The sequence below is a fragment of the Crocodylus siamensis genome, chromosome 4, assembly GCF_052110815.1.
Source record: "Crocodylus siamensis isolate JL-2025a chromosome 4, ASM5211081v1, whole genome shotgun sequence".
Taxonomy (NCBI): domain Eukaryota; kingdom Metazoa; phylum Chordata; order Crocodylia; family Crocodylidae; genus Crocodylus; species Crocodylus siamensis.
In genome coordinates, this window is record NC_143398.1 from 92,958,600 (window position 1) to 92,985,375 (window position 26,776).

At 40.0% G+C, this 26,776-nt stretch overlaps 2 protein-coding genes across 4 annotated transcripts in view; one reads left to right on the forward strand and one right to left on the reverse strand.

The window, feature by feature from the left end:
* USP44 (ubiquitin specific peptidase 44) overlaps positions 1-11,825 on the forward strand; it is a 32,296-nt gene extending 20,471 nt beyond the window's left edge. For 2 of the 3 annotated variants that reach the window (XM_090042881.1, XM_090042882.1), the window contains exons 3-6: positions 6,610-6,808; positions 7,249-7,357; positions 9,031-9,236; positions 9,788-11,825. In XM_090042881.1, the coding sequence (XP_089899007.1) occupies positions 6,610-6,808; positions 7,249-7,357; positions 9,031-9,236; positions 9,788-9,987 (714 nt within the window). In that variant the 3' untranslated portion in view covers positions 9,988-11,825. The remainder of the gene's footprint in view (positions 1-6,609; positions 6,809-7,248; positions 7,358-9,030; positions 9,237-9,787) is intronic. The other variant, XM_090042884.1, reaches the window with a different exon arrangement.
* A 5,231-nt stretch (positions 11,826-17,056) lies between these two features.
* Positions 17,057-26,776, reverse strand: part of METAP2 (methionyl aminopeptidase 2) — a 30,229-nt gene continuing 20,509 nt past the window's right edge. The window contains exons 6-11 of the mRNA XM_090042885.1: positions 25,727-25,908; positions 25,538-25,632; positions 25,252-25,348; positions 23,248-23,351; positions 20,513-20,628; positions 17,057-17,765 (exon numbers count right to left, since the gene is read on the reverse strand). Coding sequence (XP_089899011.1) covers positions 17,513-17,765; positions 20,513-20,628; positions 23,248-23,351; positions 25,252-25,348; positions 25,538-25,632; positions 25,727-25,908 — 847 coding nt within the window. The 3' untranslated portion in view covers positions 17,057-17,512. The remainder of the gene's footprint in view (positions 17,766-20,512; positions 20,629-23,247; positions 23,352-25,251; positions 25,349-25,537; positions 25,633-25,726; positions 25,909-26,776) is intronic.

A 26,776-nucleotide genomic window follows, 5' to 3' on the forward strand; every position in this document is an offset into this window, starting at 1 on the left:
ATTAACTGTTAATTGAAGACCCAAATAGATGGAGGCTTAAGTCATAAACCATTTATGCACAAAGCCCACAAGTTTCTGGGAGAGACTGGAGATGCTAAACCAAGCCTATGGACAGCAATGGGGTGGGCTGACCACTGGGAAAGGTTAGATCTATTCCTACAGTGTTTTATACCAATGCCAAATGAATCCCGTTTTGAGCGCAGTCTTGCCAGAGAAGCGTGGATCAAGTTGAACAGACTGAGATCTGGATACGGACTCTTCAATACAACGCTTTGCAAGATGAACATCTTGGCAAACGCCCTGAGTAAATGTGGTGTTCAACAAACAGCACAGCACTTAGTCAAAAAGCTGCAATCTTTATAAATGCCCAAACAGAGCAGATAAAATCTGCACATAAAGCAGTAACACCAGGCAGTGGCTTATAGATTTGGAAGTTGATCCCTTCTTTTTTCATATGGCATCAGATATCAAGTAGGTTAGTTTGCAAATGAATTTTAATGTGAACAAGTACTGATGAGATATTTCCTCAGCTAAGTCTCCTTTTATGAGCTGAACAAGTAGACCAGAGCTGTCCAGCTGGAAGCGCAGACTGCCTGTAGACTCCTGCGGTTACTCTCCCACAGCTATGCAGTGATGGGTCTAGGAAGGGCAGGGGGTACTGATTGTGCAGTCTGCATGGTAGGAGGATGAGAAAATCCAGGGGGCTACATGCCACCAGTAGTGCCTGCATGACAGGGGAAAAGGGAAATTCCAGGGACCTGTTCCTGTAGCATATGACTGGGGTGTTGTGTAGCCCCCAGCCATGGGAAAGACAGAACTCCCTGAAGAAGACCATGGATAACAACAGACAGATTTCATATGCTGGCTGATTTCTGGAGGTCATTTCTCCTTTTCAGATATGCTACTGATCTTTTTACCAAATAGAAACTAAAGTATTTGTCAGCTCTTCCTCTAGTAATTCAATTTTTAAATTTCCCGAAGTGATTAATCTAATTATTTGCTCTTCAAGTTGTGACACTTAACAGGCTACATAATATGATCTAACAAATTGATCTGTACAAGTGGACTTTTACACTGGCCTAGAATCCTGTTTAAATCATTGACGCTCTTCATCATTATAAGAGTCTTCCGCACAAATCAGATTCACTTGCTTTTCGTCTTTTACAAATTAACTTGTTGGGGCAAAATAGGATCTGTTTTGCCTCTTGCACAGCATTTCCATAGCGGGGAAGGCAGAATTCAGTAACGTTACACCGGTTGCACTGTGCTTTTTATTGGCAAGGAACAGTAGTGCTGGATTCATCATCTCAAGATTAACTGAAATGGGTGGAAGGAAAATCTGGGGAACCAAAAATCCCCAGACTGAATTTAGAACTCCAGAATTTGGCAAATTGCCTGTGCTGTTGTGCTCAAATCCTTGTGCAAGTAACACATCAATTAAATAAATGCCTGGTCCAACAGTAATAATCTGTTTGTACAGCAGAAACCTATTAGCTAATCTGCATTTTATGCTCCAGATATGCATAGCAACAAAAAGGATCCCTTGAACCGTGCCAAACTCCAGTTTCTTTTCCGCTGTGAATTTTTAATACTTTATAGCTTCAGGATGTTGCCTGACTTCAGCACTTAAAGCCTACAGCTTAGGGTAAGGCCAGGCAGTAATTTAAAGATGATACTTCCTCCTATCCCACTCCTTTGCAAATTTTGTAAGAACCAAATAGTGATTTGCTCTTTCTTGGTCTTGGACTTAAAGCACTGGCAACATCCCCTGTACTGTGCTAACCAGCAGAGAAATGACACATGCTTATGTGAGATGACTAACATGTAGATCATGTAAGAGAAAATAATTTTCTGCTGTTTTATGGCAAATAGTACTTATTTTATGTTTGCTCTGAAACGGGCGTGTCAAGCTTATCTGGCCCCAGGGACAGATGAGTAGCATGGGGCTGGTCCATGGGCCAGGTTAGGCCTTTGGAATTTTTGCCTCCCTGACCAGCACCGTATCTAGACTCCTGGCGGCCCTGGGCAAACTTTTAGTATTGGGCCCCCCCTTCACCAGAGATAATGCTAATAATTTTTAAATTACCATTTTCAGGCCTGCTTTCTGCCTGGGCCCCAGCTGGCTGCCCAGTTTGTCCATGCCTGTGTCCAGCCCTGTCCCTGATCTAGCACAGCTGGCACCCACCCAGACTAGTTCAGGACACCTGCCCAAGTGGGCACTGCATATGGCACAACTCGAGGCCAGTCCCATCCAGTGCCAGTGCACATCTCGGGCTTTGTGTACGGGGATGGTCAGGCATAGGGGCTGGATTATGGGGCTTCACAGGCCATTTGTTGGAGATCCCTGCTCTAAAGAATGACACCTGAAACTTGTTTTTTTTAAACAGTTTGATTTCAGAAACATAACTTTTAAGGCTTTGTACCCTCTATGTATTTGTTTTGTTTTATACTTTAAAAGGAAAAACAAACATTATAAAGAGAAAAATTCAAACCTGCAGTGGAGGTGCTGCCTGTGTTGCACTGAAAACTTTGAAAGACTGCATTCCCCCTGGATATGGGTGTGCTGTTTAGCTAGTGGATTCTGCTAAAGATAAAAAGCTGATAGGACTGCTTACTCATGAGCAAATTATTGGCAAAAGAACTCTGTTGGAAGACTTCGTTTGAAAGATGATGTTACAGCTACTATTAATAGCTTTTCATACACTGTAAAGACAGACTTCCTCAGGAATGCGGAAAAGAGAAAGTAAGGCAAAAAACCAACACACAAGGAGCAGGAAGGGAGGGACTTTCAGTAGACTTTCAGCAGACCATGCTGCCTTTACCAGAATTAGTCAGCTACTTCTAGACCAGCATTTCTCAACCCATGGGTCACAAGAATGTATGAAAGGACACAAACAAGCTTTAAAAATGGATTATATTTTGCATACATTTTTGAAAAAAAACAAATGCTGCTTTTACTTTACCATATGTTAAAGCTATGTGTAGTAATGAACAGGGATCCAGGATTTCCGTTTGCCTTGAAAAAACTGGATGATCTCCTTTTAAAGGAGAAATACATAGGAAACTGGGTTTCACCTTGCAGGCTGGCAGGCTCTACCCCAGAGGAAAAGTGGGGTGAGGGGAAGCGCAGATGCCTGAGGGGAGTGGTGGCCATGACCAGGTCATGGGAGCAGGCTAGAGCTGTGTCCTAGTTTGCAAGTGACTGGCAGCAGGATGAGATGAGGGTAGTGCAGCTCCCTCCCATCCATTACGTCTCGCAGGGGTCCAGCAGCAGCAGCAAGTCTTGCCACCCCACTCTGCCCTCTCACGCTGGGTCCTGCCTGCTGGGCCACGGAGGTGGTTCCTAATCATGCCAGTCTGCAGCCTCATGCCCCTTGTAGGTGCACAAATCTGAGGGGCCATGTGCACTCCCACCCCCTGCACAACATACTGAGAGGCTGGGGCCTGGGGGGCAGCAGGTTGGGGTTGGGAATGAGAAGCACTGGAAGGGCCTGGGGCTGTTTTCTACTTAAAGTATTTTGGGTTGGGACTGGCCATCGATGATTACAAATGGATTTTGGTTCAAACAGGTTTGAGAACCACTGATTTAGAGCACCACAGGGGAAAAGGTGCCTCTAACTGAGTGTGAATTGGACAGTCATGGTATGGAGGGTGAAGGGAGAGGCTGAAATTTCCCAGTTAGTGATCTGGGAGATTTCTCAAACATTAGTTTAGGATGCAGTGTATTTGAGCTAGTTAAGTCTGCGCCTGCCTGCCACTGCCCCTTTCTCCATATATAGGGTAGGCCTTGGTCCCCCATGCTGCGCAGATCCTCCTTGCACTGTTTCCCCACCTCATTCTCCTGCCACAGTGTCACATTCTGTCGGTGGGTAGGTCCCGTGGGTGAGGTAGGTTGGGAAGGAAGAGGTCCTGTTGGCCAAACTTAGTGCCTCCTCCAGCTGGGACTCCTCAAGGGCTCCTGATGGGAGGTCTCTTACAGCGGGTCATCAGCTCAGCAGCATCCTTTAGACCCAGTCTCATCACTTGCCTGCATGAGCTTCCCTAACAGGAGCTGTTCTCTTCCACTGATAAAGCAGCTGCCCTCAAAGTGCTGAAGCCCTTCCCTTCTCTCTCTCTGAGGGCAGGGCCTCCTATTACATTTTATTCCTCTTAAAAGATCCTTCCTCCTCTTCCCTGCAATGGGGACTAAAGAGGGTCTATGTTACAGTCCGTTTAATAATTTTGATCCCTTTTGGATCCTGGTTGCTTCTCTTGAGGGATAGTTACCATATTTACATGCATGCCCCATGCACTCCAGGCAGAGTGGAAAAAAATGTAATTTTCTTGCCAGCAGCATAAACACAGGCTAGTGCAGGGGAGGGGAGCAACAGCCTATGGCTGCTCCATTAACCCTCTGCCGGCTGGTTGGCTGCAGGCATTTCTCCCTCAGCAGTCACGTCTGCAGCAGCAGGATCTGTACCAGCAACAGCTTCAGGGTGTTCCTTCAGCATGCACACAAAGTAACACCACAAGCTTTACAATGGATATTTTGCATAGTTTTGAAAACAGCAAATGCTGCTTGTGCTGAAGGAAGCTGCTGCTTGAGCAGACCCTGCTGCTACAGATGTTGCTACTAAGGGAGGAATTGCCCGCAGCCAGTAGCCAGGGGGTTAATGACAACCCCCCACTCATTTCCTGTTGCTCTCCCCTCCTGCATCTGCCCATGGTGATGCTACCCACAAGATAAGAAATAGTGGAGCTGAACCCCAACTTGCCAGAAACACAGACTTATGTTGAGTCAGTAGCAGCTTCTGCAGCATCTGCCTGGGAAGGTACAAGGGGGTGAAAGGGAAAAATAAAACTATGCTGCATGGTGGCTCCTGTTGTCCACAGCCAGCAGCTAGGGAGCCCTAATGTGCTTGCTGTGCTGTGCCCTGAGTGGCACATGCACGGTTACTCTCCCTTTTCCACAGCAGAGGCTTCTGGGTACTGCAGAAGCCACTATTGACCCAACATGAGCTTCTGTCCTGGCAGCAGCTTGAGAAGATCCCAGATTTTAGCTGTATTTTCTCACTTACCAGTCCTGTGCTCCCCACCCCCAATTTTCAGCAACTTTTTTTTTTTTTTTTTAACAAAAGGTGGGGTATGTGAGAAAATATAGTATGCACTGTCATTCTTCCTCTTAGCTAAGGTTATGGAAGCAGATAGGTGAATGTTTATATAAATAATTTAACTGAATCAGTAGCCACCCTGGTGGCTGCAAAGCTAAATACCTAGTCAGGATGTGGAATTATTTTTAATAATTACATTGGTTATAAGAATTGAATGAGCATATAAATATGACACCAGTGCAGCAAAATATATTCCAGGTTTCTAAATCAAGGTAACTGTCAAGTCAATCCGTGTAAGTTTGATCACTCTCCTGTGGGAAGGATGTTATAACTACAGCATCATAACAGAGTTGTGGAGGATCTGCAAAACATTGGAAGTGCCAAAACTCTTTGCTAACATACCCATAGATTTCTCCAGTATATTTGGTTTCAACAAAGCAATGATGGGTTTAGAGCAGCCCTAGTTAGTGATTATTGACTATGTCTAAACTAGATCTAGTCTAAATATTTGAAGAGTTTTTATAGTAAAGAGAAATACTCCTGTGAGTGGACTACATTTATGTTAGTCATGTGCAGAACAAGAAAGGGAGTAATGCTGGTAGAGTTAATGGGTGTGGGGGATTCTAGATACCTTCCTTTTGGCTTGTATTGCAAATGCAAAGGCTCTTTGTTGGCATTGAGATGCCTGCTTGTAGTCCTAAAGCAATCAAACTTCTCCCTTCCAAGCTATTACACATGAAGCCCACTCACATGAATCAGTAGAAAGGACTGTGGTCTTAGAACAACTATAAAACTGCATACTTTTCCATAGGCAGTTCAACCTGGCATTGGCTTTCGAGTGCACAGCCATATTTAACTTGTCATGTTCCAAGTATTTTGGAAAATATTATGGATTTTTATGGATCTTACTTTTAATTTAACTATCGACAACAGGCACTTTGTCCCTGGATGTATTATTACCTTGCATTTTTCAGGTTGACTCTCATGGCATTTCTTGACAATAACTTTGTCTTAAGGCTTTGTCTTCCCCTACCACGAATGATGAAATCATTTACCAACAGAAGAAATAAACTAATTTTATCTGCAATTTTTTTCTTTAAGGATACTTTTCCCAATCTAGTCCTTCGCTGGAAAATGTACCAAGAAGGATAAACACAGTAATTAAAACAAAAGAAACCAGTAAGCTTTTAGTAAAACTAGGTATAGTTAACAATTCATGTAAACTGTTCCTTTGGAATAGTTGTTTAGGAAAGAGGTCTCAGACTGCTTCTCTTCCTGTTGGGCAATCCCAGATAGACCATTTTCAAACTATCTTTAGTTCTTATTAAAGGGAGAGAACCAACCCTTCATTGAAATTAGTGTGGGAAAGTTGCTTCTGAAAAAAAGTTTTATACAGTTTCTAGTTAACATTTCTTCTTTTTACGATCCCTGAAAATTCATGCACTGTGTTAAGGGACAACTGTAGGAAAAAAAGGGATTTGGGATATCCACAAGACTGAATAAATATTTTGCTTTACAGGTTACATGTCTCGCTTGTGACAATAAATCAAATACTATAGAACCGTTCTGGGATCTGTCACTTGAGTTTCCTGAGAGGTACCACTGCAGTGAGAAAGAAATGGCATCTCAGCACCCCTGTTTGCTAACAGAAATGTTGGCCAAGTTTACAGAGACTGAAGCTTTAGAGGGAAAGATATATGCGTGTGATCAGTGCAACAGTGAGTAAAGGCAGTATGTACTCATGTATATAGTATGTTATATGTTTTCCATGTAATTATTAACATAGGCATTAAGACCATAGGGAAAAAGAAACAGTAATTAAAAAGATGAGGCACACTTTAATTAAATCAACAGTCTGTACTAGGTGCCTTAATGTAAATAGCTGAAGTGTTTCTCTCTCAAGTGCATAACCTGGAAGTATTCAGAAACGTTCAGGGGCATTTTGTATTGCCAGGCATTCTAAAATAATCCTTATGATCTGGATCCAAAAACATGCATTTGTATTAAGGTGACTTTTATGTTAATATCAGCATTTAGAGTTTAAATAGTGGGTAAGTCTGGAAATTAAACGTGAGCATATTTAACAACTGGTATTTAAAACTGCGTTGCCCAGAGTATGATACATTTAATATAACTTAATGTATGCCTTTGATCACAGCAAAACGCAGGAAGTTTTCCTCCAAACCAGTAACACTCTCAGAAGCCCAGAAACAACTTATGGTGTGTCGACTACCTCAAGTTCTAAGACTACACCTTAAACGATTCAGGTAAGCAGAGTTAAGAATTATTTCCAGATGTTACAAACTATCTTTTGGGCAGAATAGTTCAGTTATTGTTCTTCCATGCTCTCTGTCTAGTGGGGCAGCAAGTAAAATCAGCCATTGGAAAATATTTCTAAATAGTCTCTCTTGAACAGGGGTGAGCAAAATAGATGTGGGCTGCCAAGGGATTTTATCTGGCCTGCAGTGGGTTCCTCCATCCCTATCTGGCCCAGGGGGGAGCCTGGGCTGTGGCACATGCGGCTGATCTTATCACCGCGGGTGCACAGCAAGACTGGAGTGGCATAACAGCCAGACTCAAGCTTTCTGGCAGCCCTGGTGGTGGTGGCTCTTTGTGGTTGCTGCTGCCAGTGTCACTGCCCTGCAATCCTGGCCTCTGCTTATCCTGCTCCCAGACACCACTCCCTGCCCACCCATGGCCCCATCCTATCTGTCCAGCCAAACTGGAGTTCTGGGCCAGTCTCCTATAGATCCCACCCATCTGCTCTCTCCAGCACCCCCAAAAATGGTTGCAGGGCAGGTGGGCCCAGGCAGACAGGATCAATTACTACCTCCCCCTTTCTTCCCCTACTGCTATGCCAGGAAGGGTCAAGCCCCCCCCCCAAACTCCTTAAGTATCCATCCAGCCCAAATAATTGCCCACCCCGGCTCTTGAAAATATTATTTAAGTTCCCTAGTATGAGGATGAATAATTTCCAAAAAACTATTTCCTGGCAATAGCATTCTATTTCTCATAAGAATGCATATTGCAGGCAGAGAAGTGAGGTTTCTGTTCCTACTGCTTCCCAACAATACCAAGAAAAAAATTAAGATTCTGAATTTTGAAGACCTCAACCATTCATTGTTTTCTCTGAGAAAGTGAGACTTAGGGATCTCTATATGCATAGTAAGATACGGCTGTTACATTAAATAAAACAAACCACATACAATTCAGTATTTTGACTTGTGAACTAGCACTGATACCATGAGAGTTTACTAAATACTGAGGGGTCATACCAATATATGTAAAATTGGGGATTATGTTCAGTGGTGTATGATTTCAGGTCCACATGCAATCTACTGAGGTCTTGTGTAACCTGCAGTTCACAGTCATCTTACCAAACTTAGACTAGAATTTTCAAAGGGTGCTAACAGGACAAGCCAGGGACTAGAGATCGAACCCAAACCTGCATCTTAATTTGGAGTGGGGAAGGTACAGAATGGCTCTTGAATGTGGGACTGGTGCCAGGAATCAAAAACTGGGAGGGATGACTTGCGTATTTTAAATAAGTCAAATCTGAGTGCCCCACTGAAGAATCTCAGTCTTTCCTATAACAAATCTATATTTCAGTTTGGAGGATTCATTGGCACAGGAGTACAGGCAAAGATGAGAAGGATCTGCTTGGACTCCTGGAGTGGCAAGAACCATAGAGATTTTAAGCTGTGATAAAAAGTTTTGCCCTCAGGAACATATGAAATGAAGAAGTGAAAGAAGAGATTAGTAAGCAGAAACTTTTGAGGGATATATAAAAATATGTAAATAGGCTAATTGTGTAAACAAGCACAAACTTTGTATGTTACAGTAGTAGCTTATGTACAGAGATTTTGTGGGAACTTGACCTCACTGCAATCATCTATTAAATGTCTTTCAGAAAACACATTTAGTCAATTTTATTTTCCAGGTGGTCGGGACGCAATCATCGAGAGAAGATTGGTGTACATGTTAGCTTTGATCAGATACTAAATATGGAGCCCTACTGCTGCAGAGAATCCCTCAAGTCCCTCTTACCCGACTGCTTTATCTATGACTTGTCTGCTGTGGTAATGCATCATGGGAAAGGATTTGGCTCAGGGCACTATACTGCCTACTGCTATAACTCAGAAGGAGGTATGGACAGACCATTCATAAAACACAGAAATATAATTGTACTTTCTTTTTTGGAAACTACAGTTCTAGTTCCTTTGTAAATCACTACAAACAAGGTCCTTACTTTCTTAAAATAAAATGGACAAACATTTACTAATCAGACCTTCAGGTGCCAAAATAACAGTTGTTTGGCCAAGAAAGCTGAGACAGCTCTAATCTAAAAAACTAGGGGGAAGAAAGGGGATAGCGGAGCAGCTGTGGAGGGCTTCAATTTGTTTAGTTTTTCCTGGTGAATAGATGCATGTAAACCATAGTGTATATGATAGATCAGTCACTTCCATAAGTTTGCCATAGAAAAAAAACTGAAGGCTAAATTGTGTTTTTGGTAAAATTTAGTGTTGGTGCTTTAACCAAATGAAAAGATGTGTTTTGTTTCAGTGCATACATACAAGGAATTCTCACTTTCAGAGAATTTAATGAATCATAGTAGACACTAAATCAACTGAAGTACAATGCAGGACATTGATTTAAGATGCTGGATTACTTTACACTGAAATATTACTTCATTCTAGGATTTTGGGTACACTGCAATGATTCCAAGCTCAACATATGCACTATGGGAGAAGTACGCAAGACTCAAGCTTACATCTTGTTTTACAGCCAGCGAGTTACTCAGGCAAATGGACACTATAAAGTACCATGTCCTATCTCACCATCTGAAAGCCAGCAGCACACAGAATTTGACCATCTGAAAGAAAACAGTAGCAGCTAATCCCAAGCCAATATGCCATGTACAGTAAGAGTTTAAATTGTCATAAATTTCATATATTTTTAAAGAAAATTCAAGTACAGTATTGATTTTTTTTTTACTTTGTCTTAATCATTGTACACTATGTTTTACACTTTTGTACTAGCTAAAGCAAGCACTCTAAAATTATTAGTATAAATTTATATGGACAGTAGGTAACTTTCAAAGTACCTAAAATTTCTATATAGCTATTTTTTTAAGAAGTAATTGCAATTTGAATTTAACTCTTACCTCAGGCTATTTTTAAGTTCTGTTTTTATAATCTTTGAATTGGTTTAGAAAAAAATGAATCTCAATTTACAATTGATTTGTCTAATTCTGATTATTTTTCTATATATTTTTGTACATTTTATAGGATAGTTCTTACAGTGTATTGATTCTTACTGTCTACAGGCATTGGTATAATTCTTAATAGTTAACATTTTACCAACAAAGAGAGTTTCTAGCAAATATCAGATAGAAGCAAAACTGTTCTTTAAATTATCAAAATTCCCCTGCCTCCAAGAACACCCCTTCCCCAAAAATCTCTCATAAGTAATAGATAAGTTGGTCCTCACCCTTTTCCCCACTGGTGCCTGTGAAACAATACTGAAAAGAAAGATGCCCACAAATTCATAATGTCTGATTTTAAATTTTACTCTTAAAAGATTTCAGAGGGAAACAACAGTTTGTGCTTATTTACACAACACAGTATTTTCTGAAAATGGGGGGGGGGAGCAGAAGTTACTATGATTTTGGCTGAAATTAAGGGATTGTAAAGTTATTAATTAGATAGCTAAACTCTAGGGAACAAGATTCCTTATCTAAAATGGTTAATCTCATCAGTGAAGAAACATGAGAAAATCTAAGAGGTCAGGTTTCTGAAGCACATAAAACTCAAAACATTATGGGCATCTGTCTATACACATCCTCTGGGAGGAGTGGGGGTGCTTTAATTAAAGCACATGTAGTGTCATGTGTTCAGTGTCCTGCACTTCAAAATGGTGTTGGGGCACTTTAAAGCTCAGTCAATAAGCTTCAGTTAAAGCGGCCCTGCTGCCATTGTGAAACGTGGGGATGCTGAATACACATGATGCAGAGCTCCGGGAACGCACTAGTTAGCATGTTTCAGCAGACTGTATCGAGTCTGCTCCCATGCATGCTATTTGGCATGTTCGGAGCAGAGCTCTGTCACGTGTATAGGTGCTCCAGGTTTAAAACTCTTTCAGTAATATCTAGCACAAATTACTAAAACATTGTAAATTAACTGCACTAAAATTGAAGTTGCATAAGTGATATAGTGTAATCTTCTATATTTTGATTTATGCTTCAATATCTCTAACTCTCATACTTTGTTTCATTTTTCTTAGTGCTAGTATGTTTTCTGTGCATTCAGGAGAATTTACTGGGCCTAAAGCCTGTGCCTAATAAAAAGTCAACTTTTCCCTTTATTCTCTAGCTAATGCCAAGATTAGTTGTCTGTGGTGCAAGATTATTTCTCATAAAACCTATGCAAATAGTTACCTCAGCTGTTGGAAAATTACCTCAAACACATGCATGTGTACACGTACACACACACACACACACACGTACACACACACAGAGTGTGGAAAGCAACTGCTTTACTGAAATTTAAATTCTGATCACCTGTATCTAGTTTGCATTATAAAATCGCACCAACTATAACATCTTTTACTGGAATAACTACTGAAGGAAAATAAAGCATGAAAACTGTAGGTGGGTAAAGAGCTCTATGAAACATCACACACTTTTCTTCTCCTACTACTGTCTGTAAAATTAATGGATTAAATATTGTAGCCTGATGCTTAACTTGTGTGCGTCTTGGTTTTGAGGTAAGAGTTGGTTTTGTACTACCACTGTAGTAAATGAAGCACCTTCCACGTAAAATTGATAGAAACAGCAGAGCAGGCTGGATTTCATGGCCTGTCTGGTTTTCTTGTTACAATTATTCCCTACCTCTTGTGCAATCAGACTGGCAGTTCAGTATTTCCTATAAGACCAAATCTCCCCTGCTGTTACCTTAAGGGGTTCAGGTGTCAGGGCTTTGCCCCAGATCGAACTAATTCCCTAACCCCTTTAAACAGTGTGCATTTTGGTCTGTTGCTTGCACTGTGTGAATGCCATTCCACATCTGCTCTCAGCCTTGATATACATGCAAGCAGAGAAAAAAAATCTCAGACAGAATGGCTGCTAGGGCCCCTGTAGTACATAAAATATATATAAAAATATATAGAATAGTAATAAAATATATATTTTATGTACTACAGGGGCCCTAGCAACCATTCTGTCTGAGATTTTTTTTCTCTACTTGCATGTATATAAAGTAGATATGTATGTAAAGTAGTATGATATAAAATCAGATATTGGAACTCACTCCTTCAGAGCTAAGCAAAAGCAACAATATTTCAGCCATCCAGGTTCCTGAGTGGATAAGCAAATCCCTTTGGGAGGAATTTCATTCTTCAGCAAGAAAATAGGTTTCTCTTAGGTGATAAGCAAGGGAAAAGCCTAATAACTGGAGAGGAATTGCAAAAGTTGGTTCATATTTCCCCCTCCATACCAATAACTACCACAATGCAAGACCTCAAAGACAAATTGAATAAAAACTAGAATAAGGAAGAATTTCAAAAAGGTGTTTGTAGTTTCTCCTAACCTTAAACATAACTTCAAGGGCAAACACTGCTTTTGAATTACTGTCTTTACTCATGTACCACATGCATCTCTCCCCGCAACTGGATTGCATGTCTGAAGTAGAGAGGCTGATTTTTCTTTGGACTGGAAACAAGCAGGCATTGTACTCTAATGGTTCCCAAGAGGGCTCCTGCTTGTCTCTAGTGCACTGTAGCTTGTGCCTGAAGGGCCCTAAACCAGTTTCATTGTTAAGTGAGCTGCTGCTTGCAGTCCACAATATCTTGATGAGATGTGGAAACAACACTTTATCATGTATAGGAACTGAAATAAAAAACTATTTACAACAAAAAACAATGGCCACTTGTAGATGTGCTCATCATTAACTGATTCACATCACATAGCTTGAATCAAATGTCAATCCAAATTAAGTGTCAGTAGATAATCACTGACCATCAGGGAGGTTTTTGTGCATTTCTACACTTCTGCTGCGGAGATGACTATGGGGCTTCTGGTGCCACACCTGGTGGTGAGCACAAGCAATAGCAAGCCCTAGATACCTGGAGGGGGGGGTACATACACGCACACACACACAATTTAATGCCTGTTCAGACTGCCCTAATTTGCATTAACTTTAATCCTTATTCAATGAGGATTAGTTAGTTCAAACTAGAGCCGATTTTAATTCAGACTATAGATGTCCACATGTATAGTGATGGCAGTAGTCCAGATTAAACTTAGAAAAACATAATGTCTGTATACAGCCAGTAAGTTTTGCTCTTGCGCAAGTCTGTGGCATAGCCTTGTTGCTGTCCTCTGCACCAGGAAGGTCACAAAGATTTAACCATATTTGAAGGAGTCTACAAAAAAAGATATGGAAGCCAACACTTAGATTTTGTTCCCACGTTCTCCCCTCCCCTCTCCCCCCAAGATGCATGCTATCAGGCAACTTTGCAGTTTGTCTTTGTCTGAATAATTTGCTATTTTAGAAGATAATTTACAACTTTGCAGAGCCATCAATTATGTCAGTGCTTGTACAACAAATCAACATGACTGCTTTTTACCTTGATTAGTAAAACTGCTGGCTTTGTGTTGGCAAAAAGATGCCATCATAATTTCAGCTACAAAAGTCCTTTAAAAAAATGAAAAAAAATACAACACACTTTTTTCTAAATTAATTGTTTTTACTTTTAAAAATGTGCTCAACATTTCAAATTATATAAACAAAAGCACTGGTCTCAAACTCGTATAGGAAAAAAAAAATCTCATAAAAGTGACCCTGGGTCTTGGTATTTGTTATGTTCTTAGGACCAGAAGCTATAAAACTGTGCATCTTACCTCTGAACACATCTTCATATCAAGAAAAAGAAAGTTCTGCAAAAGCATCATTTCCACCAAAAACACCTTTTGTTAACTGCAAGTTCTATAACAAACTTTGATCGATCATATGCCATAATTGTTTCCTCCCACAAGAAAAATATTTGAAGCAAGCAGAAATTTGGCCAAATGCCACTAACTACAACCAACACTCACAAAACTTTCACATTTACAAACCATGGCATTGTTTCCCTGATGCCATCTTAAACATTTTTTGTACCTCTTTGAGAATATGAATATTGTTTTCCTGTAGCAGACATAATATTGCCAGGGAAAGTAAATGAAAATTTAGCAAGAGGAGCAATTTTTTGCTATAAAGTAGTACCTGCTTTCTTTATTTAATTTTCAGGACACTTGCTAACATTTTCAAAGGCACAGTACAATGTGCCGAAAATATATTCACTTAAAAACATGCTATAGTATTAGTCAGCTCGCTGCACAATAGGCTCTCGGAAACCATGGTGCTACAACTGCTACACGAGTTCAAGTGCTGTGATCTGAAGTAAAGAAGTGTGCCACTTGATACGTTTGTACTAAATCAACAGCATTAGTTTAAAAGAAAAAAAAAAATCCCACACCTTCCCCCCTCTCCGAAAAATACCAGGGCTTGCTACACTAGGAGACTTCAGCCAGAGTTGAAATACATTACAGGAGACCGATATGTGAGCTGCAAGTCTCCAAGGTAATATTCAGTCAACTGATGCTTTGTAAAGGGTCAGATTTCATCACCCTTGCTTAAGCTAATAACTCGCGTTGCACGCAGTTACACTGGTATCAGTGACTGCTCCTAAAATAAGAACTCTTCAATTTGAGTAAGTGGGCCAGAACCTGGCCTTAAGTGGCAAGTTCACCTGGTTAAGGACTGTATCCGTGTATTTTGTGTCGTACCAGAAAACTACAGAATTCTGTTCTTGTTAGGAGAGGGCTGCAGCTTTCTGAAGGCAGGATGTGTCTGGGTGTTTTGTGGTTTCAAAACATTACTCTGCCCACCAGCATCCCAATGAAGACAGGAAGTACCTTACCAGTTCTAGTGTGTTTTTCTTGCTTACAAGATGGCAATGTTCATTTTTCCCATCATGAACTCCCCCTTCAAAATGGACCCTGCTTGTGTCCTCTGATAAGGAGACCATCAGGCTCAAAATGCAGTCAGAATCTTCTTGCCTATCCCCATATTTGAGGTGCATCTCTGCGGGCTAAAATAGTAAGCTCAATAAAACCACCAAGACCATTCACAATTTCCCAATCTAATAGTGCCTTCTTAGCAGACTAAGCCTTGTGGGGAGGGACAGGAAAGGAGGAGGAGGAAGAAAAGGCTGTAAGCAAATTACTCACAAGATACAGCCAAATTCTTTAATAAGCAAGCAACCAGTACTAGTATAATGGGTCACCCTAAAGAGGCAAAGGGGAAAGCATTTTCCTTCGGAAGCAGCCAAGAAAATGATGAAAAGGCAACAGCACAATGAGAAATCCTTCATCAAAAACAGGAAGGAAAATAAAGCCAACCAATTTTAAGCCTTTGACTCTCCCCCTAGGTATGACAATAAGCATCCCTGCACCCAGAAGTCAGTGCTGGACTCTGTATGTGGAATTCACAAACCCAGATCAGACACCTGAACGAACCCCTTTAAGTGGGGACTGGGATTCACAATTCCCAATACAAAAGAATGCAAGTCTATTAGTGCCACTGCTGACCCTGACAAAGTTAGAAATGTTAAGATACCAAAGACTCCCCAACAACAATTTCCTAATCTACAAGTCTTTCAAAACTCAGTTTTCACCTTTGAGAGGGATTCGGTATGTTGCAGTCCACAGTAATCAGTGAAACACCCAATGTTGTCTGCACTGAGTTTGATCATGAAGACGCTGCTGCACACTCCTTGGCTGGAAATAACATGCAAGGTACAAACACTCCCAAATGGAGACAACAGACAAATATGAATTAAGTGCATGAGGTTATCCTACCCATTTCTAGATAAATAAAGATTTAACTAGTTTAGTTTCTTCTCTGATTTAAGACAACATGCCATACCACCCCCCTCAAACTAGGAGGCTAGGACAGCTGCGGCTCACATATCAGGTTTTTGTGAAAAGCAAATACAGCTCTGTCTAACCCCAAAAGGAGGTAAAGTACTTAATATTTCTAAGGAATAAAAGTCTCCTGAAATAAAAGAGAGACCATCTTCATAGTGTATAAAGGAACAATAGAATTACTCTGTTTCCTATGCAAATCATATTTAAGGCACTTGTGTTGAAGACCACAGAAATTGGCATGTGTTACCAGTAATTTTAGGCAGAATTTCAACATAAGTGATTCAATAATATACAATAAGCAGGCAGTGGCATTAAGCATGCTGCAGCCTTGGCTATAAAGGTCCTCACAAATAAGATTGTCAGCCATTGCAACAAAAAAACATTTATGTCTGTTACATCAAGAAGTGTCAAGCACTCAAAAATGTGATTCAACTATGGACCAAAACTTATGATTTTCATTCTCATTACTGTTCCTAGGTTGCATCAGTACTCATTCTGTACTTTGAGAAGAGGGAATCAAAATCAATAAATACTTAATTCCATGCAACAGGGCATGCAGATACCAAAGAATCTGGAACCATACATTTTAATGCAACTGATGGGCTGCCGCCCAGTGCCTACAAAATGACGCATTTAACCTCCAAGGCAGAACAACAGCATATCCCTACTGACAGCACCAAAGGAGTTGGCCAGAACATGTTCACTAGCAAGTTCCAATATGAGGGAAGTTGAGAGTGGAGACAGCCATGCTCAACAAGAAAAGAAACGGTTGGCACTGCAGTGTACCCTATTCTGTGAAGAATGGACAACTCCTTGGATCTAGCTCCCCACATAGATAGCACCATTAACTAAGTGACAGAATGTCAACTTTTACATTAAGGATAAGCTTGGCCCAATTTCCAGACAGTAAGTGGCAACTGGAGGTTCCTAAATATTTAATAGAGCAGTTTCCCAGCAGACTTATCTAGAATCATAACCAGACTTTAAAAAGTATATATATTTTTTAAGATCTGAAAATTTGTCTTTATTTTTTACAAAATGGATTCCAGGAAGTTTAAAAGGCAATGCCATAGAGGCCTTAGGTGCAGAAATCAGGTGTAGTCATTCAAAGCATTCAAGTAGGAATATGGTAATATAAATATTTGAAAAGCATCTCTTCATAAATGTTCGAAACAAAATGTGTAACTCATTCCAAACTAAAAATTGAGCTGTATAATAGCACATATTTCCCTGAACAGAAAAAATAGAAGCAACTTTTGAAATATTTCTAGAGACCTGAAAGCTTTTTCCTTTGTTAGTTACATTAGAAGACTTGCCTTTGATCAAATTCCTTCCTTTCCCAACAGGGAAAGTATTGTATCAGTTCACCGTTAAAACAGACAATATGTTGCAAATTAACTCTTATGTTTTCCAACAAAGCCTAGTGTATAAAGGTGTTGAGGTGGCCTTGAGTTTAATAGTCATCTCCTCTGCTGACAACTTCTTTGCATGTTGGGCGCAATAGTATAGTATGCTCAAACTGTGCTGTATATGAGCCTTTAATATCACACAGAGGAGGATACGGATCCACTATACCCAAGTCACACAGGTTCTTCAGAGCCATTAGATATTTACTTTCCCCAAGACGATCTAGCCATCTGCGGCAGAAGGCAAGAGTGCCAAAGTTTTCATTGATAACATTTAGCAAGTGTTTTGCTCTGGGAAGTCTGGAGAGAAAAGAGAATACATTGGATTAACTGGCAGAAAAAAGTAAAAGGCACAAACAGCATTCATTACAGAACCACCATCAGTAAAGAAGGAAGGGGAATTGGCCTGTGATTCTGGATCACCAGTTGAGGCTCCACTCAAAAAATATTTCTCTCCTTGCAAACAATATGACCTCTACATACAAAGCCCTGTTGGCTTTGCAAACCAGAACAGGAAAAGTCTGAACTCACCCCTGCTAGCTTCCCATCATCCTCACTAAGAAGTAAACATTAAAGCCCAATTAGGATGATTTAAAATCCAACATAATATAGCGTAACATAGTTGGTTAGATTTTTTTCCCCCTAGAAAGAGATATCATTTAAGTGGTAACACAATCATTCACTGTTGATATTAAAGGGTCCTTGCTAGATCTAAAATTTCTAGTCCACTAAAACTGACCAATTTCAAGTTTTATTTCTGAAATCGTATACTTGGTAAGGACTGCAAGGAATAGGTACAAGTTACACATAATCCTCCAGACATGTATGACATACTGCCCAAGAAATAAGCATCTTAAAACTTTGGTATTTCCAGACATAAGCAGTTCCTTTTGCAACACTTTTTTGTATTACACACATATGAAATGCTGTGGATAAAGCAAAGAGGCCTGGAAAAGCCCTGCATGTGAAGTATCACCACACTAATGCTTGCAGTGGTGTAAGTATTTTACGCTAATCACCATTACTTTAGGCCAGAGCAGAAGTGCTCATAGCATGGCCCCGTCAGATTCCAACAAATCTGCATATTCTGCTAAATACCTTTTCACAAAAATAACATAGGAAAGGAACCATTACTTTAAAAAAAAGGTATCTATTTTACCAAAACTGAAGCTGACAAAGGCCAGGTACAGATATTCAAAAACCCTGAGGTGGAACCTATCTAAGTTATGCAGTTTGCTATAAGCAGCGTAGTTTAGATTGGCAGCAAACAGAACACACATTTGCCCTTTGGTGGGGAGGGCAAATCTTAGACCGGGTTCTTCCCTTTTTAAACCCATCTGTGTGTGTCAAACTTCTGTTCTATTATGGGTACAGATCGGTTTCTGGTCACTCGTACACTTTTTACTGGTAATGTCTGTACCTGGCTATTAAGATTACTTTTAGACTAAGTACAGTCAAAAAGCCAAAGTGTGAATCAATTCAATCTTCTCAGGTTGATCTAAGATGCACAGATTGAGTCAATAAGCAAATAAACAAACTTTTACTTTTGATTCCAGAAATGCAGCCATGCCTGCAGTGGCCTAGGCCAGAAGCCAGAGGGTGCTAGAGCATGCCTCCCTGCTCGGCTGGAACAGACTGCTTGAATCTGGAGGGGATCTCGGACAGAAGTTCAATAAACCAAACTAATTTAAACCAGTTAAGTCTGTTACTACTGATGGCTAAAAAAATGACAGTTACAGGTTTGTTTCTGGGAATTGGCTTGTCAGTAAATATATATTCATTAGAATAATGGTTCAGGGCATCAGCAAGGGTTAATTGATTTCTAAAGTCCTGATCACACAGTTCTCACAGCCTTTAAGGCAGACACAGTGTCTAACACCAGGCCAATGGATGCACACAGCCTGGGAAATTGTGTATACCACAGTTCCATAGCATGCGGTAAGGTGGCACCAGCTTACAAGCCCCAAGAGAACGGGGGCCTGAGGTTCCAGTTTTGGGGGAACAGACCAAATTAGGAAAAGACCCAGAAAGCCCAAATTAGGATGTGTGCCTGTGATGAGCTTCTGAAACAAAGTAATATGCTGACAGGACAGAACATGGACAGTAGATGATCAGAGAGAGACCAATCAGTGACAGCCACGGATGGAGCATCATCAAGAGGGAAAAAGAATACAAAAGGAGAGACTTTAGAGCAACAAATTGTCCTCGTCCCTGAGAGGAGAACTTAAGGCACATGGACAGAGGGCATACCACTGGCCCATCATATCCATCCCACTGTGGGGGAGGAGAGGGGCACCTTGGCCTCCAACCTCCAGGCTACTGCCATATGACATTCATGACAAAACCTCAGAGTGAAGCTCGAGTTCTGGCCAGATGCATCTTGACTGATGACGGCCCTAGGATTGGTAGCTATAGAATCACTTGTATTATTATTTTCTGTTATTACTGTGTACCAATAGATTTGCGTATTATCAAATGGAAAGGTTGTGGTCAGTTTGAGGGTTTTGGGTCCCCCTGGAACAAGGCATCTGGGTCATAAATCTAATGCCAATACTTCATCTATCCAGGTTTATTTTAAACTAGTTTCAGCAGTTTTGAAAGCGTCTTATGCGCACTGAACTTCTGTTGCATTACAGATCTGAACTGGTTTCTAATCACACATACCAGTTTGTGTGTAATTTCTGTCCCTACCCCAAGAGTTCAACTCTCTCTATTCTCAAAAGGGGTGATTTAAGATTCTGGAGCCTAAGTCAGAGGGATTCAAGGAAGGAAACAAATGCATTTTGGGAAAGGAAGAGGAGATTGAAGGGAATTATGAAAAAAATTATGAAAAGATTATAAATACAGGAGTTTATAGGTAAACAGTCTAGTACTCAAATGCACCTACATGGCATAGCACATTTCATAGGAACATCATTTATACTACTCTTTTAAAGTCCTCTGAAAGGCTTAATATAAGCTCAGAATCTTTGCTGTGCCAAACCACAGCCCTAAGTGAAAAAAGTAAAGATTAGTTATCTAGTAAATTTAACTTAAACAGATCCAACCTTATTGGCACATGCCCAACATCAAAGTTCTTCATATAATGAGAACATTCCATATCATCATGAACAACACCTTTTCCAGTGCTACCAAAGGTTTCTATAGCATACACTTCACCTTCCTAAAAAGGGAAAACAAAAACACAAACAAGTCATGAAGTAATAGGTGAAAGTAAAGATCAATGGTAAAAAACCTGAATGGTAGAAAAGTCATAGATAATTAATAATGAGTAAAATAAAATATGGAGAATTGACAAGAAAGTGATTCAAGTAACTAAACATGCTGTGAGTTCTTTGAGCGCCAAGTAAATGCAGAAAAAATTCGAAGTAGGTTTTCATACAGCACAGAAAAAATAGAGAACTCCAAATAACTGTGCTTAATTTAAGCAGTATTGTCATGAAAGCTAACTTGTTTCAAACCCATAAATACTAACATTTATACAAGTGCACAATTCACAACCCCTCAATTAATTGCTGTCTTAAGAATCAGTTGTTATTAGTTTGCACCCTCCCACATAGCTAAGAAACTACAGTTTATTGTGAAACACCTGGCTAAACTGGAAATAAACTCCTGTACTACACAGATTAAAGTACCAGAAAACACCCATGTGCCCTGTGTAAATTACAATATCATCTCATATACAACACACACCCTGGAATATAGTAATACACACCTTGTTTCTAAAGGCAGAATGAAGAAAAAAGATTTTTCCAATTTATGGCTGCACAGAGCAGGAACAGAGCCTAATCTTCAGATGAATCCCCCCCCTTTCCTGCTTATCAAAACCAGTACCCCTAGCTGCTCCTGAACACTGGTCTCTGTGAGTGGATCTGTGAATCTGAAAATAGCTGAAGAATCTCCAAAGCTATGAAATAAAGCAAAGCAGCCAGCGGACAGCAAAGTTGTCATTAGAAAGGTTAACTTAATTAGTGGAACATCAAGACCATTAAAAAGGAGAAGCAATCCTTCACACCTCTGGAGTGAAGAGCACTTAGCCATTAAGTCAACTGACTTCCTCAGCAGCCTGAATAGCAATGCAACAGGTACACTGTGGAGCAGGAACCAAAAACAGGGTGCTCCCTCCTATCCCCAGCAGAAAATCACCTTAATACATGCATCAATGCTCCCTCCCTCCCCCGTCCCCACCAACTTTTTTTTGAGACGTTAGGCTAATTTTTGTGGAAACGGTGTACTGCATGTAAGAAAATGCATACAATCTGATTACAAGAAATTCCAATAATGAAAGTACTTATTTTCATCTGTCCTCTATAAGCATTTCTCTGATAACAGCAGCTGGTACAGCTTATCACCAGCTGCAAGTAAAGAGCATCTTTAACCCACCCATTGCATGAGCTGCACATTTCCTCAATAAGTGAGACAGATGCCTATTTGCAAAAACAGAATTCTAGTTATGGTCAGAATTATCAACCATACACAAAGACCTACCAAATTACAAAGCCCTACCAAATGTGTTCACTAATCATTAAGGATAAGACGATCAGAGAAGCACAACAACAAAGCAGATGTTTAACTTCCAGTGTTCTTAAATGGGATTTAGGTGTCTAACTTCTTTAGACTAGAGGGTCAGCCATCTACAAGCTATGGGCTGGAGCTGGGATCAGTAACAATTCACTAGTGGAGGGACAGAGGGATAAGCAGCAGTTAGGCTGCAAATGCATCATCATTAAGGAAAGAGGAAGAATGTTACAAAAGTGGTGGAAAAGGGACAGTGACCACCAGGTTGCCAACTCCTGCTTTAGACTAGTTTGAAAATTAAAGGTCCAGTACTATGGAAGCACCAATTAACATAATGTGTTATGACAGACAGCTTAAACACTAAGACAAACCCCCCACCCAAAGTATTTCTTGACTCTTCAGCTGCAATGAACTTTAAAAAAGTATCAGTGAATTTTCCATCAACTTTTTAAAAAGAAAGTCAGAAGCTGTGTTCCTTTCTTAACCCCCAAATGGGTTTGGGGTTTTTTTGGTTCTTTTGTATTAGCATGTAATATTACATATAATTAAATATACATACAAATGTGCAAAGTACTGTAGGAATCTGGATCCTGCTCCCAAATAATTTGAGAAATGCACTGACTTTCATAATGCATAACTGAGCCCTAGCAAACCAGCAAAAGCTGAACAGATCTTTCCTCAAAGATTTAGATGTTCCATTAAACAGACTGAGAATTCTAAATTCTTTCAAACTGGCTATATTTAAATAAACTTTTCAGTCAATGTTATGCTGGCACTAGATTAACAACAAATCATTAATAAAAAAAATTACCAATCCACAATGCTAATTTAGGAAACTTGTGACTAACTTTTTCCACCTCACCCTCCTAATATCCCTTAGTCCTTTCTGCAGGAGACAACAGGATGGATACAAGAAGAAAAACTACCGGCCTCCATGCTTATTCCATTAGTGGAATGCACAAGCTTTAATATTTCAAGCTGCTCATCATACCAGTCCAGAATTTCAACTTTAGAAAGATAGTAGAGAGCCAGAGTATTGAAAGTGGTAGGAGCAAAGCCTTGCAATTGCAATACCAAGTCCCAAAGTGATGTTCAGTTATACATAGAAATGGCACTAGGTATTTCTAAGGTTATTTTCTACTGTCATTGTGCAACATGGTCAAAAACACTATACCTCTGGACTAGGCAGGAAGACATTTTCTTATTGTGGCATGTGGAAAAAATGCCTAAACAGAAAAAAAAAAAGCAAGATCTCTTACTTTACCTCCATTCTTGTTGCTTCTCCTCCCTTGACAATGGGCACAGTTTTTCCAGCATGTATTCTATATTGCCCAATTGAGTGTCCATTCAAATTGCGAATTGGTTTCACTGTTCAAGAAAACAACACAAAATACAGTTAAAGGTAAGTTGCTAACAACTGTTTCACATTTCAGTGTCAGTGACTTTTGGACACAAAGATTGACCTTGATCAACTGAAAAAAGGTCTGAAATAATTCAAATGAACCTTTAAGTACAAAGTCCTGCACTTGGGATAGAACAACTGCATGCACAAATACAGAACATGGGTGCCTGGCTAGCCTACAGTATTGCAGAGGACCTCTGGGGGTTGCAGGAGAGGAGGGTACAGTAGATCATAAGCTGAATGTGAGCCAACAGTGTATTCTTGCTGCAGAAAGGCAATAAATAGCATGTTCAGCTGTATTAACAGGAGTGTCAGTTGCAAATCAAGGAAAATAATTCTTCCACTCTTTTCAACGATGATGAGTCTCACCTAGAATAATGTGTCTGGTTTTGGGAACTGGAACAGATTATGCTAAGGCTGTTAAAATCTTCCATGGATAGAGATCTCAAGGGCAAGATAAACCAGGGATTGACCACTATAGCCTGCAGAACCATTTGATCCAGCCCACAGATGTAGGATTTTGGTGGTATTTGTCAGCAGGGACAACAGGCAGCAGCAGGCACTTTGCCTATGCCACCTTGGGGACAAGTGATGGTGGCTAGATCCTAACACCTGCCTACCCATCTCCAACCCAAGCAGACAGTCATTCTGGCCCGCAGCCTAAAAAGGTTGCTGACCACTGGAACAGCCAAACACCTGTCTAAGTTGGTTTAAATAGGAATGATCCTACTTTCAGCAAGGGATTGGAGAAGAGCTCCTGAGATCCTTTCAAGTGATACTCTCCTGCACTTCCGTGAAGACCTACAAATATTAGCAGGAGTGAAGAGAAAACTACTCAGTTCTTGTATATATTTCAGCTAAACAGATATTATTGTATTGTATATACTATGCCATGGCTTTATTAACAATGAGATAGCAGGATAGATTTGCATCTCGTAGACTAACTAAATCAGACATGGATAGATGAGATTTCTTGAGCCCAAGCTCATTTCATCAGATGCTATGAAAGGACATGCACCAACCAGTGCACCAGAGTAATTTGAATACTCCTAAATCAGCCTTTATGAAAACAATTTAGAACATTAAGCAGCAGGTACTAAATTATTTTCTGTGAATTTTGCAAACTAGAATTGCAAATGGCTGTTCCTACTTTAAGCCTCACTGGCCATGTTGAGAGAAGTGTGGCTATGTGGCATGTGACATTGCAGACACATCTGTGGCGCCACATACTGCATGTTTAGCTGTTCTTTGTGCTGCAAGGAATATCCAGTGATCAAAAAACCCATGGAGGAAAAAAAAAAAGCAAAGTGGTACATACAGGGGCAGTGCGTGCTGCTCAAAATTGAAGCCTGGCTGACTGGAGCCACAGTCCAACTGATGATCAGGCTCCATGCACCTAGATCACTCCTGCTCCAGCCCCAAGAGGCCCCCAGGACCCCAAGTAAAGTTGCTGGGGCCAGCCTCCCCTACCCCTGCGCCAAAGGGCACATGGCACAGGCATTCCCAGGGACAAATAGCAGCAGCACAAGGTGTGCTGCTGATAGTTGTCCCTAGGGAACCAAACGTCCACATGTGTGGACGTGGCCACTGAGTACAATAAAAAGGTAGATGTGATAATCTATTGACTGTCTGCCAAAGATATAAGAAAGTCTGAAAAAGGATGGAGAAGTTTTCAAAAAAACAGTAACATTCCTTAAGGTTTAAGTAAACTGGTCCTAGACGTACGCATCTACAAATTACGTGCATCAGGCTTCTGTTACTGCAAAGAAAGATCATGTCAATGGCTAGGAGTAAAACAGGAATTGAAGACACACACCTCCCCTCCCAGACTACTCTTCTTACATACTTTAGGAAGAGAAAACTTGCCTTGATATGTTTTGCCATCAATTTCAACCTCATATGACTCCATGACCTCTTGGATAGCCTCACCAACATCACAGAGACGAACATCTATTCCAGCACACTGAAATAAAAGATATATCTATATATGAACAGAAATAGAACGTAACAGAACATACACATATATATATTCTGTTATATTATATTCTGTCATATTATATAAACAGAAAAGTTTAAAAACTTATTATGAAATACAGGTGCTTTACACATGTATGAAGAATTCAGCAAAACTTAATTGTAATAGATATCATACCTTTATTCCAGTATTGGTGGCATCTTTTACAGCTTGTAATAGTTTGTCATATTTTGGATTAAATGTGACTGTAAAAGCACAGTCTATAATACGGCCTGAAATTAGCAGAAGAAATTAATTTGAAACAATTTTTGCATTCAGTAAAACAAATCAACAAAGTATTTTTGTAATTTACAAGCAAAAACTAACCACTAATGTGTGTTCCAAAATCTATTTTGCAGATGTCATCATATTGCAGTACTGTTGGATCTCCAGCATTGGGAGTGTAGTGGGCTGCACAGTTATTTAGAGAACACCCAGTGGGAAATGCAAGACCTGCACTTAAACCATTCTCTTTTATCAGCTTGCGTGAGCAGTCTTCTAGTTTTTCACTAGGAAAAAACAGTTTCAATTAAACTCAACATTTATTGAATGCATTTTAAAGTACTTATTACAAGCGGAAGAAAAAATCTAAAAAAAAAAAAAGACTAAAACTAAACTTAAAAATATCAGCCGAATCAGTGAAACTAAACTACATAGTAGGATCTCCAGCGCTGAAAAGTACACTTAATGTTTTAATTCTACATTTTACTACTTTGTTTGACCATGCCTATTCGTTTTTCCAGCATTTTTAACCAAGTCTGAAAGCATATGCTTAACTTTTTTTCTGAATAGTTAAGTATAGGTTGTTCATCTCACAATATAAGGTCTAGGTAAGTAAACCTGACTAGGTAAGTAAACCTGACTATTTCTAATATACCATCATACAGCAAAAACTTTTTAATCCCAAACTGTTTAAGACGGTAAACTTAAAAGATGACAGCATGTATTAAAAAAAAATGTTTGTATATGAACAAAAACTGGGATAAAAAAAGCTTATTACAAAAGTATTTCTTCTTGGCACTGTCTACACTGGGGTTTCTATAGTCAGTTATAAAGCTACACTGATTTTGTTTATGACTAGTGGAAACCCATATGAAGTCTCAGGGTAATGATGTATACTGCAGCTCATACCAGAAGAGTTTACCCTGATTTCATTCAAGAGGTATTCACTCATAAAAAAAAGTACCCTGGGGAGGGGAAAAAATGAGGGGGGGTTTGTAGCCAAGTCCCAATAACCTGCAACATAAAAGGAAGGAAGGCCTTGTTTTGAGAAAATTTTTTTTTTATAAAAACTAAAGAATTCAGGTCAAATAATTCAACACCATGATTTGTTTCAGCCAGGCAGACAAAAATGAAGGTAGCGGTCCTCCACTCTGC